Source organism: Liolophura sinensis, chromosome 11 (assembly GCF_032854445.1).
Source record: "Liolophura sinensis isolate JHLJ2023 chromosome 11, CUHK_Ljap_v2, whole genome shotgun sequence".
Taxonomy (NCBI): Eukaryota; Metazoa; Mollusca; class Polyplacophora; order Chitonida; family Chitonidae; genus Liolophura; species Liolophura sinensis.
In genome coordinates, this window is record NC_088305.1 from 21541926 (window position 1) to 21561574 (window position 19649).

The 19649-nt window shown below is 40.8% G+C and overlaps 1 protein-coding gene across 1 annotated transcript; it reads right to left on the reverse strand.

Annotated features, from left to right (window-relative positions):
• Positions 1-7211: 7211 nt before the first annotated feature.
• On the reverse strand, positions 7212-19466 carry LOC135478180 (trigger factor-like). The gene is made up of 7 exons (XM_064758451.1): positions 19409-19466; positions 15512-15642; positions 15042-15101; positions 14348-14442; positions 13938-13968; positions 13501-13554; positions 7212-7643 (listed from the first exon to the last, which is right to left on the reverse strand). The coding sequence occupies exons 1-7, from the start codon at positions 19464-19466 to the stop codon at positions 7212-7214; spliced, it is 861 nt and encodes a 286-aa protein (XP_064614521.1).
• Between the last annotated feature and the right edge of the window lie 183 nt (positions 19467-19649).

Sequence of the window (19649 nt, forward strand, 5' to 3'; positions counted from 1 at the left end):
AAAATAAATTTATTAGACAAGCATCACGTTCTTATTTAGAACATTATTATACAACAACAAAAAATACCAAAAGTTGGTCCCAAATACCCACCATACAAAAATATTTTCAAATACCCTTTCCTCTTGAAAAAAAAAAAATCCCCCAAAATATTAAAGATCATATTTGCAAATAAGTTTTGATGCTGTTTCATCTGATTTGGGAATCATTTTTATGTTTTTTTCTCCTTTAAGCTCTAAAAGCTGCTCATTCCTTTAATTTAATGTGACTGGCTTGCACATGCATAGAGCTCAAAACACCAACCTGACCGTGGATAGTATTGAACCCTGATGATCGGTCACACAAGTGGTTCATGTTTATTAGAAACAACAACTCGTTCTGCAATCCTGTGACAAGGCCCCAGAATAGGAAGTCATGAGGTCATTTCTAATACTTTAAGTGTGTCTTTAGAGCTAGGGTAATGCACTGGGGTTTTTTCTTGTTTGTGGATAGCCAATAATGGCTATGCTGATATGCCAGTAGTATTTACAGGAATAACCTATGCAATTATTGGTTACAAACAATATACCTTTGAAGCTAGTTGAAGATACAGAAGCATAAATATACCTGTAGGTAGATTAAACAGGAAGGTAAGAATTTTGTAGTTGATGAAAACATTTGCCTGCATGTGGATAAGTGATACAGCATCAGCGGGTAACCGTGGAGATTTCCCAGGTTATGTCCAGCAGCTTTGATCAGGCTTGAATAAATCCACCATTGCTAAAATTCAGATGCAAGGCAAAGCCTGGACTTGCCTATTTCTCACTCTGGCTACATGTAGTCAGTGACGATTGTGTACCCCTGTATTGAGGATGCCACTACTAACAAGTTTAGATGTGGTTGCTGAAAAGCTTTGAGTTGTTTGGAATTCTCGCCTTGGCTGCAAGTTCATGTACCTTCCAAAACAATTGTATTTGACCTCAAATTTTGTTAAAAGATAAGTTACTCATCTTGTCTGACCCGAAGAAACGTTGAAGTTGAAAGTTTTTTGAGCAGTGTTTAGAGGTCCGGATGAAACCCAAATGGAAAACTCTATGTTTCTGCCCCAAAAGTAATATTTTGCCTCTATTGTATGCAAATTTTTAGCACAAAAATAGAGTATGTCTTCAGCTTGAGTTGGTCGTTGTAATAGTGATGTTAATTATCGGGGTTCTGTTCGTAAGTTGAATCAATTTTGTTTCCATGCTAACTCAGTTAAACCTTACGAAGAAAAAACAAAAGATTTCTGTAACAAGCCGTGGTTTCTTGGTCAAGTTACACTCATCAAAAATGCTGCCCTCATCGTTGAGGTGTTTTCAGTCCTTTTCATGTATAAGTGAAATATTCAGGCAGTTCGGTATAGCGCGAAAACAGCAAAATAAAACAGATAAATATTCTTAGATTAGCTGAAATATTTCAGAAGGGCATAGATGTTTTACTGTATATGCATGTAAGCCCTCTTAGCCTTCTACAATGTTTCAGAATGTTGCATATAGGGTTGATACAACAGAATCTTTGTTTTAACTTTCTCCAGGGTAGATGTAGTTGAATTTTTCTTGATGTACCACAGGGTACTTTCATTTGTTTTGTGTATAAAAAATTGTATATTAGCTGAAGCTGTGATAAATGTAAACTAATTCTGTAACTTTTGTATTTCACAGGAAAGTGTAGTATGAGTTAGTGTATAATACTGTATAAATGAGATAAAATATAGTGTTTGGTGTTGGATTTTTGAATGGAATAGCATAGAAAATGTTTACCTTTTAAACCCAGACCAGGTCTGTCAGCAACCTGCAGATGGTCATGGGTTTTCCCGGGGTTCTGTCCGGTTTCCTCAACAGTAATGCTGGACGTCGTCGTATAAGTGAAATATTCTTGAGTACGGCGTAAAACACCAATCAAATAGATAAATAAATAAATAAACCCAGACCAGAAGTGATGGGGGTATTTTTCCCCTAGGTAGTATTGTATTCACTGTCTTTCCTTTTCCCCCATTTTTAACCTGTGTCATATTTTTTTTTTTCTTTTGCCGTATTTCCATACTCCTCACAGTGTAGGCTTCAACCACTGCAATTTATGGACATGCTTTCCTATTTCTAGTAGTGAAGGATTCGGCCACAGTAGTTTTCGGCCCCATTTCCAAACCCCTCACAGTGCAGCATTCAATCGCTGCCCAGTTTGGGTCACACACCTAACACTCCACACGCTGCATGGAGGCTGATTTGGCGACTGTGGATGGTTGTGGGTTTCCACACGGGTTCTACCAGGTTTCCTCCTCACCATAATGCTGTCTGCTGTCTTATAAGTGAAATATTTCTGAGTACAGCGTAAAACATCGATCAAGTAAATAAATAAATACCTTTGTTGGCATGTTCTATAGGTCCATCAGTAACATTACACATACCCTTAGCTGCTGGGTAGGAAACAACTATGGATTATCACTTTTATAGGTTGGGGCATTTCCTGCCTAAAACTAATCTATCCAAGCAATTCACTCTTTTATTATTATGTTTTTTGTTTTGGTTTTTTTTAACTTTCTTGGATAGGTTACTGATTCTGTCGAATTGCACGTGCATATTGTAAGCATTGTCGTTGCCATGATGAGGTGAGGTTCGCTGAGACGCGGCGAAACCACTTTTGTACGCCGAGCTTTAAATAGGACCCGAGGCAACAGTAGGGTTGGGCTAAGTTGGATCTTGAAGACGGTATACTTGAGACCTTAAGACATGGTTCAACTCAACCTGACTAATGCTTCGGGTCCCAAGCGCTCGCGTATCCTTGCTTCTGATGCGACTCAACTGGAGTTGTACATCAAACCCCAGGCACTCACTCACTCAACTGGAGTTGTACATCAAACCCCAGGCACTCACTCACTCAACTGGAGTTGTACATCAAACCCCAGGCACTCACTCACTCAACTGGAGTTGTACTCCAGTCGTTATATATGTGTATGCCAGATCAGTATAGAGTTGTATGGTCATCAGGGACTGGAACCAACTGCCATTGATGTGTATGTCGTTTCAGTGTAGTCGTATGGTCATCAGGGACTGGAACCAACTGCCACTGATGTGTATGTCGGTTCAGTGTAGAGTCGTATGGTCATCAGGGACTGGAACCAACTGCCATTGACGTGTATGTCGGTTCAGTGTGAAGTCGTATGGTCATCAGGGACTGGAACCAGCTGCCATTGACGTGTATATCGGTTCAGTGTGGAGTCGTATAGTCATCAGGGACTGGAACTAACTGCCACTGACGTGTATGTCGGTTCAGTGTAGTGTCGTATGGTCATCAGGGACTGCAACCAGCTTTCACTGACGTGTATGTCGGCTCAGTATAAAGTCGTATGGTCATCAGGGACTGCAACCAACTGCCATTGACGTGTACATCGGTTCAGTATGAAGTCGTGTGGCCATCAGGAGTTGGAACCAACTGCTAACTACGTGTATGATGTACGATCCTCCATGACTGCATGGGACGCGACGGCTCAATTGCGTACGACCAGTTCAGTTGAGTTGGATCTGAAAGTATACGTGAAACGTTGGTTTTTATTTCTTAATACGAGTGTATGATGTGGCCAAACATATATCAGTACAAAATTTTTGATTCGACCTGATTACAATCAGATTGCGGAGTGTATGTCCTTTTCATTAACAAGCAAGGTTTACACGTCATTATCTGATTAATTATTCAGTCATTCACATATTAATCACGACGGTAAAAGTCTTCCCATCTGACCATGATCAATGGCGACTAGCGTTCGAGTGGCGTCGTTGTTCCTCCAAGAAGCCGTCTCAGAGGATAGCAGGCCATAAATTAAAACATCTTTTGCTCATTATACCGTAATTAAAGCTTGTATAACGTTCCCTTCTTCTGTGGGAAAATAGTGAATCGTTTGCAGTAACTAGAGTGTTACGTAGGTGTTGTCGCGTTCATTTGTTAGTACATGTATATGTTGTAGTTTTGCCAGTCTTTTTAAATCTTCACTTGTATGGATCGGTACTTCATGAAACTCTTGCTTTGAGTAAAGAGAAACAGTTGTTTTTTAATGTACTCAAGGTATTATTCGAGTTTCACAAAGCCTCGGAGGGTTAATAGGTGTGCACATAACACCATGACGTTGCTCTCACCTTATACGACGTTGGCATTGTTGCCTTGGTAGTTAGGTGCATGTCATGCATGTCCTTGGTGAAATCGGTTCAAAATATATTAAATTATATGTATGCAATAGATTTATAGGGTCGCGATCACTATAATTTCGGGACCTCCCTGGCCGAAGTGGTCAGCACGCAGGCGCGGCGCATTGACCCAGGAGCATCTCACCAATGCAATCGCTGTGAATTCAAATCCAGCTCATGCTGGCTTCCTCTCCGGCCGTACGTGGGAAGGTCTGTCAGCAACTTGCGGATTGTCGTGGGTTTCCCTCAGGCCCTGCCCAATTTCCTCCCACCATAATGCTGGCCGTCGTCGTATGTGTGAGACATTCTTGAGTACGGTGTAAAACACCAATCAAAGAAAATTTATCATATTAATTTCTTTCTTTCAGCCGTTATGTTTGTTGTATAGATCCTGGCCCCTGGATCACGGAGCGATCTTATTCAAAAGTTAAAATCACTTTAAAATTGTTATTTCTGATGTGCCCAGGTTAAAATATTTTTACGTAAATTCTGGGTATAAAGTTGTTGTACAACAAATTTCGGCTTGAACAATTGAAACGAAGACACCAAATTTAATGATTAAATTTTGACTTAAGTCTTAGATCGCTTCGTGATCCCGGGGCCAGATTTCGAGAAATCAGAAGATGCACGTCTTCGATGCACGTACTGTTCTACTGACTTACATTATTAGCAAACATAGTGCTCAGGTGAGAAACATGCTGCCTTTGCCGCTTTCTGTGACTAATAGGCTTAGTGATAAAAAGAAAAAAAAAACATCGGTGATCAGGAGTGCATCATCAGTCATAATTTTTTATATCTTATTTATCTGTCATATACATTCATAAAATGAACTCTCAGTTTTATGGGTGTTTTATTTATTCCATACCTACACAATAAATGAATGAGAAAATAATCATAGCTTAAAAAATGGCATTTGCATATTTGTGCGCCAAACTAATAATTATAGAGAAAAACGCATTCTGCCATCATGTAGTACCGTACGTAAATGATTCTGCCGATGGCATTAGAAGGCAGCAAAGTGGTAAACGATGGAAAAGACTTTGCCACAGAATTATATATACAGTAAATCAATTTGTATTCAACCAGCAGAAACTGATAAAAAAAATTCATTTTTTTTCATTTATCTGTGAATTGTTATTGTTTTAAGCTATATAAGAAGGGAAAATACACACTCGGCATTTGGTCACGATCTGTTTTCCTCAGCTATATAATGGGTCAACGATAAAATACGAACTAAATCTGCAAATGCTCTCGAATCTCAGTGTATCCTCACCCCTATTCTTGCCCATGGTTTAAATGACTGCCGATAAATGACTGCAGATCAAATACTGTGAATCTGCAACCTTTTAGATCTCTAAAGTACCTTTTTCAGTGGAATTTATACATACAGTATGAACACAACACTAAAAATGACTGATTGTGTCACTACAGATCCAAGATTCATAACATTCTGAAAATTATTTCTCTTCATTCAAAAGTTCTCTCAGAATGTTTCAAAATATTGGCCGTAGAGGCTGAAGAATTAAGGTAAACATTTTCTGTCACATTTCTCGGGCTCACTTTGCCCATGCATTCTCCAGTTCTTTCCCCATCAGTACATGATAACAATTATTGTCTATGATCGTGAGAACACGGGCACTCAAACATCCTCTTGTCTTCACCTCGTCTAACACCTCTTTGTTCTCTTTGGTCCGTTCTTGATTTTCCATCATCTCGCTGGCCACAGTTTACCATCCTCTCACCGGCCACAGTTCAGCATCCTCTCACCGGTCACAGTTCAGCATCCTCTCACCGGCCACAGTTCATCATCCTCTCACCGGCCACGGATCATGATCTTCTCATTGGCTACAGTTCAATATCCTCTCACCGGCCACAGTTCACCATCCTCTCACCGGTCACAGTTCACCATCCTCTCACCGGCCACAGTTCATCATCCTCTCACCGGCCACAGGTCATGATCTTCTCATTGGCTACAGTTCAATATCCTCTCACCGGTCAGAGTTCACCATCCTCTCACCGGCCACAGTTCACCATCCTCTCACCGGCCGCAGTTCACCATCCTCTCACCGGCCACAGTTCACCATCCTCTCACAGGCCACAGATCATGATCTTCTCATTGGCTACAGTTCAATATCCTCTCACCGGCCACAGATCATGATCTTCTCATTGGCTACAGTTCAATATCCTCTCACCGGCCACGGATCATGATCTTCTCATTGGCTACAGTTCAATATCCTCTCACCGGCCACAGTTCACCATCCTCTCACCGGCCACAGTTCACCATCCTCTCACCGGCCACAGTTCATCATCCTCTCACCGGCCACAGATCATGATCTTCTCATTGGCTACAGTTCAATATCCTCTCACCGGTCACAGTTCACCATCCTCTCACCGGCCACAGTTCACCATCCTCTCACCGGCCACAGTTCATCATCCTCTCACCGGCCACAGTTCACCTTCCTCTCACCGGCCACAGTTCACATTTCTTTCACCGGCCACAGTTCACCATCCTCTCACCCGTCACAGTTCACCATCCTCTCACCGGCCATAGTTCATGATCTTCTCATTGGCTACAGTTCAATATCCTCTCACCGGCCACAGTTCACCATCCTCTCAACGGTCACAGCTAACCAGTCTCTCACTGGTCACAATTCACCATCCTCTCACTGGCGACAGTTCACAATTCTCTCACCGGCCACAGTTTACTATCCTCTCACCGGCCACAGCTCACCATCCTCTCACCGGCCACAGTTCACATTTCTTTCACCGGCCACAGTTCACCATCCTCTCACCGGCCACGGTTCACCATCTTCTCACCGGCCACAGTTCACCATCCTCTCAACGGTCACAGCTAACCAGTCTCTCACTGGTCACAATTCACCATCCTCTCTCTGGCGACAGTTCATGATCTTCTCATTTGATACAGTTCACCATACTCTCACCAGCCACAGTTCACAATTCTCTCACCGGCCACAGTTTACTATCCTCTCACCGACTCTCTTTCTCTCTCCCGTAACCACCTACTTCACACCACCCAGGAGGGCCTGCCGGTTCTTAGAGGCCCGCTCCATTTTCATCTCCAGCCTCTCTTTATGGAGACGTCGGTGTTCTTCATCGGCCTGCCCCCTCTTGGCCACAGCCTGTCTCTGCCTGGCTGAGGCAATGCGGGCTTTCCTCTTAACTTTTCCCAGACTTTCTCTTCTCAGGCGGGTGGCATTAGAAATTTTGCTGTCCAAATTAGCTTTTATCTTCTCCCGCTCCTGTTTCAGTTCAATGGGCTGCAGGAGCCGTGGTTTTCCGGATGGGTACGCGCTACCATCCAATGAAACAAAAAAAGCTACGTTACCATTGTCGTTTTCCTTTAGAGTCTCCCACCTTAAGAGCCCATCTTGTTTCAGTTGCTCCAACACCTCTTGCTCCGTGTCTCTCTTACGAGGCTCCTCAAGTGCCGGCTGAAGGGAAAGGGGCAAGTAAATGGATTCAACCATTGTGACGTCTGTATCATTTTCCGATTTTTTGTTGTTCTCAAGAGGAGCAACTCTTCTTGTCTTCCTCTTTGAATTTACACATCCCATGTTCTATTATAGGCCACCACATATGCTCATGATAAAGAGTAAATACAAAATGTGTCTCCACTCTGTGACAGCTACAGCATGACGACGGAGCACGTGACCTCATTGTCTACGTCACAACGTCTTGACCAATCAACTTGAATGGCGCATACGTCTACCAAGAAACGAGACGTCAACGTCACAATACGCATCATTTTAATCCGTTTTAGTTGTGGGCTGCGTGCAATTCTATTACCATTCAATTCCTTTTTATTACATACAACGCTGTTAGAGGTTGTTGTTTACATTGAATAAAGCGGACAACAAATATAAACAAAGAAACAAAATGGCTTCGCCTTCGCCCTAAAATACAAACTCTTCCACATCAGTCTGAAGTAAAAGTACCGTTAGACTACCCTGAAGCGAACATTATTTCTTAAATATACATATTTAAATAGCTCTAGATGACTTTTCAAATATATACCCCGTTCACACGGCCAAAAATTTAAACCGGATCAAATCTGAACCGGTTTAAGTCAAAGCCAGTTGTGAAAATGCGTGCGCTCACACTATCATATGGCCAAGCCGGTTTTAAGCCAGTTCAGGGATTTGCCCGTTCACGTGGTCACATTATAGCCGGTTTAGTAATTGCAAGGTCATCCTGACCTCCACGTACCCGGGGCATTTAATCCAGTTACCGTTCACACGGCACAGATAAACGTGCTCAAGCCCTAAAACTGGTTTAAAGCCATTTCGTTAGCTGCGGCAGGTAGACCGGATTAAATTTCCCCACTTTGCGTTCACACGGGCCACGTCAAACTGGTCTTAAAGCCACTTTCGGAAGTTTAACTTTGACCGTGAGAAAGCGGTTTAAAAAGAGTGTGTCGCGCAACATCAACGTGTGTCTTAATATCACTTTATGCTGTTTATGTCCTCTTATAAAAGAATTTGAGTTTGTTTACTTATTACATTTGCTTTTATGATTTATATAAAGGTGAAGTATCGGAATATCCTTCAGTGATAAAAAAGATAATATCAGACAGTTTAGAGACATCGCTTTTGTATTCACATTTGTGATATTTTCAACATAGACGCCATGGCGTGGAAAAAGAAACATTTGTTTCATGACGTTCCAATCTGAGCTCAGTGGGATGACCTTATAATATATGTACAGTAAACTTTTACATTCCTACGTCACGCAACAATTAGATATGACGTCATACATACGCAGCTTGCAGTTTGTTGGTCTAAAATGCAAGACTTCTGCCGAAGGAGGAAAGAGTATGGCAGCATGAAATATGCCGTTTTTGCCACATTTTGTTCGTTTATGGGGTAGAATAGACCTTGATCGTACCTCCTATTTCACTCCCATTTCGGTAACGGGCTACACAACACCAAGACGAAGGTGTTAAACCCTTTAATAATCAACCTCAAAAGCGTCACACTGTACTCAGGTGTACATTGTTTTCAACCCTGAATTCAACTCCAAATCTGTATGAATGCAATCTGGGATCGATGAACATTAAAATGCATTTGTTACGCCATGTAATACTACAGCTCATTTACTGCGGGCAGAAAATATTACAATGACTGATGCCATCATGTGCACAAACCCAAGATTTCACAAACTGTTTGTTATTGCTGCTCTTAATTAAGACATCTGTAACTTTGCAAGTGTTTCTAATCTCTTCTGTATTAACTCCTTATTCCGTGATTTTCTACCCAGGAGCATAATTTAGGGATTTATTATGACTTTATAAATGATAAAATTGCTATCACATTTTGATAATTTTAATTAACAATTTTAATCGAAACATATCAGAAAGTACATACTTAATCAGAGCATTCACCCATAGTCACATGTGCTCACATGTTTTAAGTGTAACACAGCAGTTCGTGATGACAGTTCGTCGCTGTTCGCGATTTTTCCCTCTTACACCCATTCATGACCGTTAGCCCGTGTGAACGCAAAGTGGGGACATGGTTGATGTATATGTGCTAATTTACTAAAATAGTAGAAAGATTTAAAGGGTACCTGAAACGCTCGGGTGTTATTAACAGGGGTAAATAATATGACCTAACCGCATATGAAAGTACAAGAGTTTCTCTACTTACGGAGTAAAAATAACAGTGTTCATCAGGCCCCTAGCAACCAGTCTGGAAGTTGTCTGCTGCGGTGTCGTCAACGGTGGTAGCAATCAAAACAAACAAAACTTTAACCGCGGGACCAGAGATAAGCTGGTCCCGCGTTCCCAATGTGTTCGTTAATGACATCATTTTGGAACATTTCCAGCCATTGACGGAAAATATGTATAAAATAGAGGGATTATTATCATTAACAAGAAATATAAAATATGTTTTAAAAATGATTTTTTATTCTCATATATATATATATATATATATATATATATATATATATATATATTTTTTTTTTTTTTTTTTTTTTTTTTGACAGTACTTTCTTCATTTTCCTTGAAAGCCCTAGTCTTTACTTTATAGCGGCTTTTCATGCTCGACCTACATGGGTGTATTTTCATTTCTTTAAAGGTCGACCTACACGGGTACTTAAGACCCATCTCAAATCAACCTGACTGTTGCGTCGTGCCCAAAGCGCTCGTTTTTGCGGAATAAAGATGTGACTCAACTGGAGTTGTTCTCCAACTAGGATGTCGGTTTAGTTGCAATGTATGGAAGTCACCTCTTATCGGGTGACTCAGCCACGAGATAACAATATTGCGAAAGCCTTCTTAAAATGTCGACTTTCTGGTTGAGGGCATTTATCGACAAATATCTTGAAAAGTCAACCACGCTGTAAAGTTGTAATCCGTCCACAGAGTATATACGGACTTAGCGATGCCAAATAATTTCACTAACAGGCTCTTTTCATGTTTTGGCTTTTATTCTGTAATTAAAAGCATGTTTCAGTCTGAAAGGTGGTAAGAAAAAATTCATAAACGCGAGAAGAAATAGGTTGCCACTGGGATTTTTGGCCTCGGCGATTCCACATACACATTCTGGGCTCTCAACTTTTTACAGCTTTTACTTTGCAGCGTGGCTTTTTTTTTTTGAAGATATTTACCGTTAAATGTCGTCAGTCAGAAAGTCGACATTGTAGGAAGGTTTTCGCACTGTAACTAATGTCGGTCTTAAAATCGTTTGGCCATCAGCGACTGCGACCAACTCCGTACGACAAGTTGAGTTGCGTATTTAACTCGAGTATTCTTTTTGATCCATATATTATGCTATCGTGCTATTTATAAACATGTAAACGATTTGATAAATATCAGTTGCTTAAATCCCGTTACCAATAAGTATGTAGCTCCTATGCGCTTTCATCATTCTGAATTAAGATAAATACCTAGTGTATTCCTGTATCCAGCCGAGTTTCTTCGGGTTATGTTTATAGCAGTAAAATCAACACCCTATGACATCTCCACTCGTAGGATGTGTGAAAGTTATTTGTGCCATGGAGGAAAAGTGAGTGAGCGGAGTACTTCAAGTATCGACCTTTGCCAAGTTATACTGGCAAATAGAATATATGTACGTCACATTTCCGGGGAGTTTATTGCAAGACTACACCAGGGAAGGGATTGGATCTATTTGGGTTTAAAGTTGCTATCATTTCTGTCATCACCAGTGCTGCCTCACTGCAACGCATTGTCGAAGACAAGACACCACGTTATACCCAGTTAAGTGCCGACATCCGACAGACCAGTACTTGGTATATTCTTCATACCACCAAACGAGATAATGCCGAGATTACCGATGTCTTTGGTAGGACTCGCCTCGGAATTGAATCTTGAAAATTCCTTGTGCTAGTAGGGGACTGAACCCACGTTTCGGTTTTGAAAGTCTGTGGTATGATCTCCGGTCTCCACACTTCAAGGACGTTAGTGTTGCAGGGTACCTTGGAAAGAAACCTTTGTTGCACTTTTGTTGCGTGTGTGGACAGCTTTCGTTATATAAAATAAAAAAATAAAAAATCTTCAAAATCAACCCAAACCAGATGTTTTAAGACATGGCGATTTGTGGCATTTTTATTCCACAAGATGAACAATACGATGGTGAGGAATAATTAACAAGTGTGATTGAACTGGCTAATCCAATAGGGCATTCTACAGGGTACATGTAGCCCGCCTCACAGGAAAGGACTTCCGAGCAGGAACGGATTAACGCCTCATAGAAAATGATTTCTGCGGTTCACGCCTTTGCCTTCTTTCCTTTCTTGGCTGCCTGCTGCTTAAAGACGAGATAAAACGAAGAATAAATACATTTTCAAAATTAGGAGATATTTCAGTTCGTGTTGATATTTCTTGAAAATACGATTGCGTAATAGAAATACGGTGTAAAAATCACCAAAACACACCAATACGGTGCAAGCATCTTGTAGCAGCATGCATGTGATTCTGGGTAAGGTACATTTGAAATTTGTGTAACATTCTCAGTTTTCATACATTTGACTTTAAATGTGGCCAAAAAGTGGTACATCCATCTCCGGTTTTATGAATACAATAACGTCAATATTATTACCTTAGGCTCATTTCTATTTCCTGTTTTTTTTTAATTTATATATATCGGGCGCCATTTATGGCCTGCATTCGAAATGAAATCCCGAAAAATATTCTAAAGTTTAAACCGGAGTGATTATGTGAAATATCTCAACGAAGAAACAATGGTTTCTCACCGATAAGTTTCCAAACTTAAACCTGCCTTGAAATTTACGATTTATTTATTTATTTGATTTGTGTTTTACGCCGTACCCAATACTTGACTTATACGGCGGTGGCCAGCATTGTGGTGGGAGGAAACCTGGCAGAGCTTGGGGCAAGCCCACGACCATCCGCAGGTTGCACTCACACTTTCCCATGTACCCAATTAGGTAAAATAAAGTCCAGTGACGGGAATGGGAATATATCCGTCACTTGTTTAGGAATACTCAAAATGTTGTGTTGTCATCGCATTTGATTTACAGCGTAAATCACCAATTAAATCAGTGAAATTGGTCAGGTCAAATTTCATTTCTATGGCCGAATCATGTCTAAAATAGTATTTTCAAATCTTGTCACCCGCGCTGTCGTCAAAGTGCTAAAGATGTACGCGATGAAAACCGGTTTCTCGTAATCTTGAAGTATTTCTGAATTCATATTTCATGATGCGTTATTTCATTATGAATAATTTAGTGTATAGCGTCGTAATTAATCGAAATATAACCGACGCATCCACTCGGACATCGGAACTTCGCAAACCACGATTTCGAATGATGTTCTAGTTTGAACTCAACCGAGTGAGTGCGTGCGTGCTTGGGGTTTAACGTCGTACTCAATTTTTCAGTCATATGACGACGAAGGAATTAGGGTGCATGTACGTGTAATGTGCCTCCCTTGTTGCAGGACGGATTTCCACCGCTCTTTTATTTAGTGCTGCTTCACTGAGGCGACTTACCGAAGGCAAGTAATTTGCCCCGCCCGAGCCATTATACTGATACGGGTCAACCAGTCGTTGCACTATCCCCTTCATGCTGAACGCCAAGCGAGGAAGTTACAACTTCCTCTTTTAAAGTCTTAGGTGTGACTCGATCAAGGATTGACCCTAGATCTACCGGTCCCGAAGCGGACGCTCTACCAACTGTGCTATCCGGGCCGGTCTCAACCGATCTTAGCTACGTTTACGTGTGACCATTTGTCAATCATCCCACTGTCGTCACTGCTCTAGTTTTTCTGTAGACTTCTGTATTCAAACCAAACTTGTGTAGTCTTACCTTGCCATTGGCAGATTTGACTGGTTTCTTTGCTTTAGCACCATTGGCTTTGTTCTGAAAGGAAAGTTGAAGCCAGTGAGTATTTCAAACCGAGCTGATAAAGCTTGTCAAGTAAACCACTTTGGTATAAATATGGATAAAGCGCACTACAGGTCACATGACTACATGTACAATGGCGGAGGAATATTGGTGTCTTTCTAGTACCGATTTCAGGCGACTTTCAAGTATCTATTCAAAGAATAAAATCTGGGCTATGTCTATGTATAGTTTTTCAGAATTATTAATCATTTTTTGTTTCATGTGGTTCACAACGTATATTGTCTCTGGAGGGGTCAGATTTCAACAGGTGTTGTCTGTTTAATACACATTCCGGCGACATGCTTATAGAATGCATTGGTTCAAGCCAGATAATATACTCTTACAATATATGTACATACCTTGGCGCTTTTCTGACTTTTAGCCTTTGACCTGTGCAAAAAAAAAATATAACGGACGGAAATAGGATTTATTTATATGTTTATTTCTTTGGTGTTTTACGCTGTACTCAATATTTGACTTTTACGACAGCGGTCAGCGTTATGGTGAGAGGAAACCCGGCTAGGGGAAACCAACGACCATCCGTAGGTTGCTAGTAGACCTTCCCACTTACGGCTGAATACGAGGATTCAAAAGGAATACAGCTTACACAGCGTCATGGGTGAGTATCTCGCATGTGTATCTACCTGATCAGTGTATCCCAGGCAGACTTACCGAGATCCCCTCTAATAATGCAGGATGGGAGCTACAAAATCTCACAAAATTTAAGTTTTAACTGAACTTTAATCTAGACCCCTGAAAACCTGCGTACTTTTTTGGCGGACTTTCCTCCTCTTCCTCGTCTTCGTCTTCATATTCATCTTCGTCATCTTCGTCGTCGTCTTCATCTAAATCATCGTCATCTTCCTGTGGGCAGTTATTTGATTGGTGTTAAACGTTATATAATTATTCACTGTTTTGTAACGTCATAGTCTAGATTTTTCTCTTACATGATGACGTCTTATGTTTAAAAACTAGTTTGTTAGGGTTTGTTATTTTTCTATGTATTTATTTGATTGGTGTTTTACGCCGTACTCAAGAATATTTCACTTACACGACGGTGGCCAGCATTATGGTGGGTGGAAACCGGGCAGAGCCTGGGGGAAACCCACGACCATCCGCAGGTTGCTGGCAGACCTCAAGAGTTATTTTTCTAGGCAGTGTTTAAAGGATACATGAAATGGAACTATAAGACAAAGATTATGTTTCTATACCAAATGAAGAAAATTATTCCCCTGAATTTGTTTTAATTCATTCTGGAACTATTTTATACCTGTTAATTACCCCTCTATTGTGCATATTTTCCGTCAACGGTTGAAAAATTTGTACTATTATATGTTATTACACATGATAATTTGCACATTAAGTAATACCAAAGCGTTTCACGTATCCTTTAATTATCTTTCACACGGATATGTACTTTATTATTGTTTTCTTTACCTTCCACGCCGGTGTTATAACATTACCTCGTCCATACTCTCCTCTTCGGAACCGTCGTCTCCAATACTGGCGTCAAGTTTGCCTTTCTGTATAAACATGACAAACATGTCGTTTGTCAGCACGGACTTTTTTTTTTACTGGCGTTTTTGATTTCGTACTCCAAAACTTTTTACTCCTACGTCAGCGGTAAGGATTTCGATTGGAGAATAAATATCTGCAGTAATCTACCGTGCTTAATTCACCTGGCGTGACTAGCAAATCTGGTGTATGTAAGAATTTTTGGATTCAAAGTACTTTACTTGCCAGGATTAAAAATCTAATGTTTTTTCATTGCGATCAATTATATCCAAGTTCTCCAAGTCTTTGATGGAATAAGCGAGTTATGGCAGTTTCCGATATGAACAAGATCCATCTACAGTGACAGGTGGTGAGAAGACAGGACCGCTTTAGAGAACTAAGCCAACGATGGACCCTACTTTGGTTTTAAGGAAAGAACCTTTGCCTTGGCCGCTTTTTGTGTTCCAGCTTTCCTCTTCTTGGCCATTTTGAGGGGCGATTCTTCCTCATCTTCCGTGTTTACCTCCGTCGTTCTGTACAGTTCGTCCACGCCTTCCTCCACTGATGCCTCTGCAACGCAGTCAATTCGGAACACGATTCATTCACTGTTGTTGGACGTCATCTTAAAGAATTTTTTCTTTTCACTTATACAATGGCGACCATTTATACGAGTGAAGGAAACAGGAGTACCAGAGGCAGACAACTGTGACGAACAAACTTTGAGCCGGTTCCATGAACCTCACTTAGCTAAGATTCGCCTTAAATTGGCATGAAGACGTATGTCATAGAGCTACAAACCGAGCTACATACCGCTCCTAACGAGAAACAGGAATTCTGAACACTCAGAGACCGATTCCGCAAAGCTATTTAGGAACTATGTCAATTTGTAATACAATTTGTTGTCTCTTGAAATTAAAATTTTGCCAATCTTATCCATGTTGTGTGAAGACAAGTTTGTCAAAATTTATCCTTTCATCACAAAACACACTAAGCATTGTGAGGTTGTTTCAAATTTGGATTTATCAAAACTGGCTTTGTAGAATAGGCCGAAATTTAAATGTCAACATGCATTTGTTAAATACTTTATCAACGTGTCGGTTTTCGTTGTGAAAATACCTAAGTATTTTCCTTACAAATGTAAATGTTACATTTTTCAATGTAACATGCGAGAAACGTCAACGCCTTATCTTTGTTTGAAACGTCGCAACGTCATTGGTGGTGCTTTCAAAACTTATGTTCTGAGACTGATGGTTATTTCAACAGAATATAAATATGTTCGTTTATTAGGAAACTGTGTGTTCGTAACATTATGTTGCAGTAATAACCTGTTCTTAGCATCACTCACAAAATAAAATCATATTTAACAGCTTGGTTTTTAGAATATACTCACCCGTTAAATGTTGCGCTGTTATACAAACAGGAGTTCTGTATAACAGCCGCAACATTTAACAGGGTAAACGATCCCCAAAACTGACGTCTAAGAAGCACTGTTATATCAAAAACATGAGTAATATTTATTTGATTGGTGTTTTACGCCGGACGCAAGAATATTTCACTTATACGAAGGCGGCTAACATTATGGTGGGAGGTAACCGGAGAGAGCCCGGGAGAAACCCACCACCATCCACAGGTTGCTGCCAGACCTTCCCACATACAGCCGGAGAGAATGCCAGCATGAACTGGACTTAAACTCAGAGCGACCCCATTGGTTGAGGCTCCCGGATCATTGCGCGGCTGGAGTGCTACCCCTCTCGGCCACGGAGGCCCAAAAACATGAATAAGCAATAAAACGAAAGCCTAAATAACCAATCCAAAATCAAATAGGAAAGATTCCAAGGAAAGTGGTGGCAGAAAAACCAGTAAAAAAATGCTTTTGGGGGTTGGGAATGGACCAAACATCCTTGAGTTTAACGATGTTATAACACTTCCCGGACTACAAGACTGTCCCGACCACATACGATTGTGCCCCAACAATACAACTTACGCAATCATTCAGACCGAGAGTTAATGAAAAGAGCGGTTGTGAACATGAATCGCCGTCAAAATTTGTGGTTTCCACTTGGACCAAATTCCTTTCTCCTTTGACTGCCTTTGGACCGAGGACCGCCTGTAAAATAACATAAATACTGGAAGTCTAAATACCGGGCCAAATACAGGAAAAACAATAGGCTGGAGACCAAATTACGGGAGATAATTTACCAGGATTCTGATTATCCGAGTTCCTCTCTGTCTGAATAGCAACCTGTTCGTGAGCTTCTGGTGTCAGCCCGGTTTCCTCTGGCCGCCATCGTATAAGTGAAACATTCTTGAGTATGGCTTAAAACACCAATTACATGAATAAATTATCGGAAGATTAAATAAATGGGAAATTACATAGAAAAAGGTGTATATAAATTTATTTCTATAACAAAATATCAGTTTAGGGCCACGAAGCCCTAACCTAGTCCTGTTTTGGGGTGAACAATGTAAAATTATCCTAGCATACAAAAGGTATTTTGTACCCATCCAGGGTAACCCAATTTTTTTTTGGTCAAATGTCTCAAATGTAACTTGGTTAGAAGTGGCTAAAATCAGGAAGCAAATCTTATGGAGATTGATTTGAATGGTGTTTTACGCCGTACTCAAGAATATTTCACTTATACGACGGCGGCCAGCATTATGGTGGGAGGAAACCAGGCAAAGCCCGGGTGATGTAACAACCCACGACCATCCGCAGGTTGCTGACAGACCCAGTGGAGTTTGAGTACTTTTCTTTATATTACACCCCATGATAGCTCTGAATTGTACCTACATTTTTCAGAAATAACGTATGTGTGAGAAAATCTCGGTCACCGTCCTCTTGATCCACCGACCAGGATACCGCGGGTTTATCTGTCGTCAGCTGACAGCCTGGGTACAGTGTGAGAAAAGAAAAACCCATTTAGTGATAATTCCATAGTACATTCTGAACCTCTGGACTAACTTTTCACCAAGCCAGATGAAAGATTTAAAATATGTGTCTAACACTGAACACCTATATGTAAAACATACATGTATGTAAAACGATCAATGTTTAAGATTGAGCGAACAATGTGTTATAACACTGACATGGAATGAAACTTGGCTAGGTTTCTCTTAATCATAAGCACGTATAAATTATATACAATATTCCTTATGTCGGCAGTTGTGAGTGAATGCTTGGGGTTTAACGTCGTGCTTAATTTTTCAGTCATATGACGAAGAGGGATTCCTTAGAGTACATGTACGTGTACGTGTAATGTGCCGCCTTGTTGCAGGACGGATTTCCACCGCTCTTTTGTGTAGTGCATTTTGGGAAGGCAAGTAAACCGCACTACCCGAGCCATTATACCGATACGGGTCAACCTGCCGTTGCACTATCCCCTTCATGCTGAACGCCAAAACAGGAAGTTACAACTTTTATGGTCTTAGGTGTGACCCGACCCAGGATTGGCCCTGGATCTACCGCCTCCAGCAGTGGTGTTAGCAGTTGTAAAGATTGAGTTTGTCCAATTGTTAGTCAATGAGCCCATTCTCATGTGTTACTTGTGAAAAGCTGGTTATTCAATGAAGTGACGTTAATTATGCACGTGATGGCAACCTTAACTTTCAATATCCCCCAGGTCTATCTAGGGCACCCACCCTCGAGTTTTACCTAAAGCATCACAGTTTATATCACTAACCAGCTTAAGACATGTAACCAACATGAACTTTAAATCGACACGGTAGCCAGAAATATACAAATAATATGGACAGGGCGCCCTAGAGAGATATCGGTGCCAAAGGCCTGTTTTATGTCGTAGTCTTGGTGGTGATGTAACAAATCTACAAAAGCATTACATGTTCTCGTCAATGTCATTGTTGTACAAGATGAGTCAGAACTGGAAAAATCAGTGTGTAGTCTTGATACGTTCTGTATATCCTATGTATTCTGAAACTTATTGTGATGTTGTATATTCTTGTGTTGTATATGTTGTATAAAATAGGGACCACGACGGTGCAAAATTGGGACAAAGACGGTGTAAAATAGGGGCCTGCAGATTTTCCTTTTCTGACAATTTTAACGTATGGGTGTATGCCCTCACATTTTTTTAACATGCCCCCGGTGTAGGTCATTGTATTTGGCATTTATTTTCCTTTTGAGTTTCAGATTCTTCAGTTCATTGAAGATTCTTGGATTCAAAATGAACATTTAAAGAAGTGGATCGATCACAAACAACTTTCCGTAACCCCAATTTTACCACTCCCTAGATTTCTTAGTATGATTATTGGGCATAATTCTTTAATTATATTGCTTTATGAACAGTTCAAAAGCCAAAAAGCTCTTCAGAAACCTTACCCCAAAAATATTCATAATTTGCATCCGTCAGACGACCGCTGAGGTTCGCAGCTTTCATGTCGGCGGACATTGCCTTTCTTTTTCTTCTTTTCTGAATAAAATTACACCTGTTCTTCCAAACCTTATCGCCAAAATGGTGCTCCCGTGTCGAAAAATGTCGCAAATGAGTTGTCACATGGTCCCCACGTTGCCAGCTCTGCGCCTGCGCAGTCCGGAAAATGTAGTCGATATGGAAACGCTA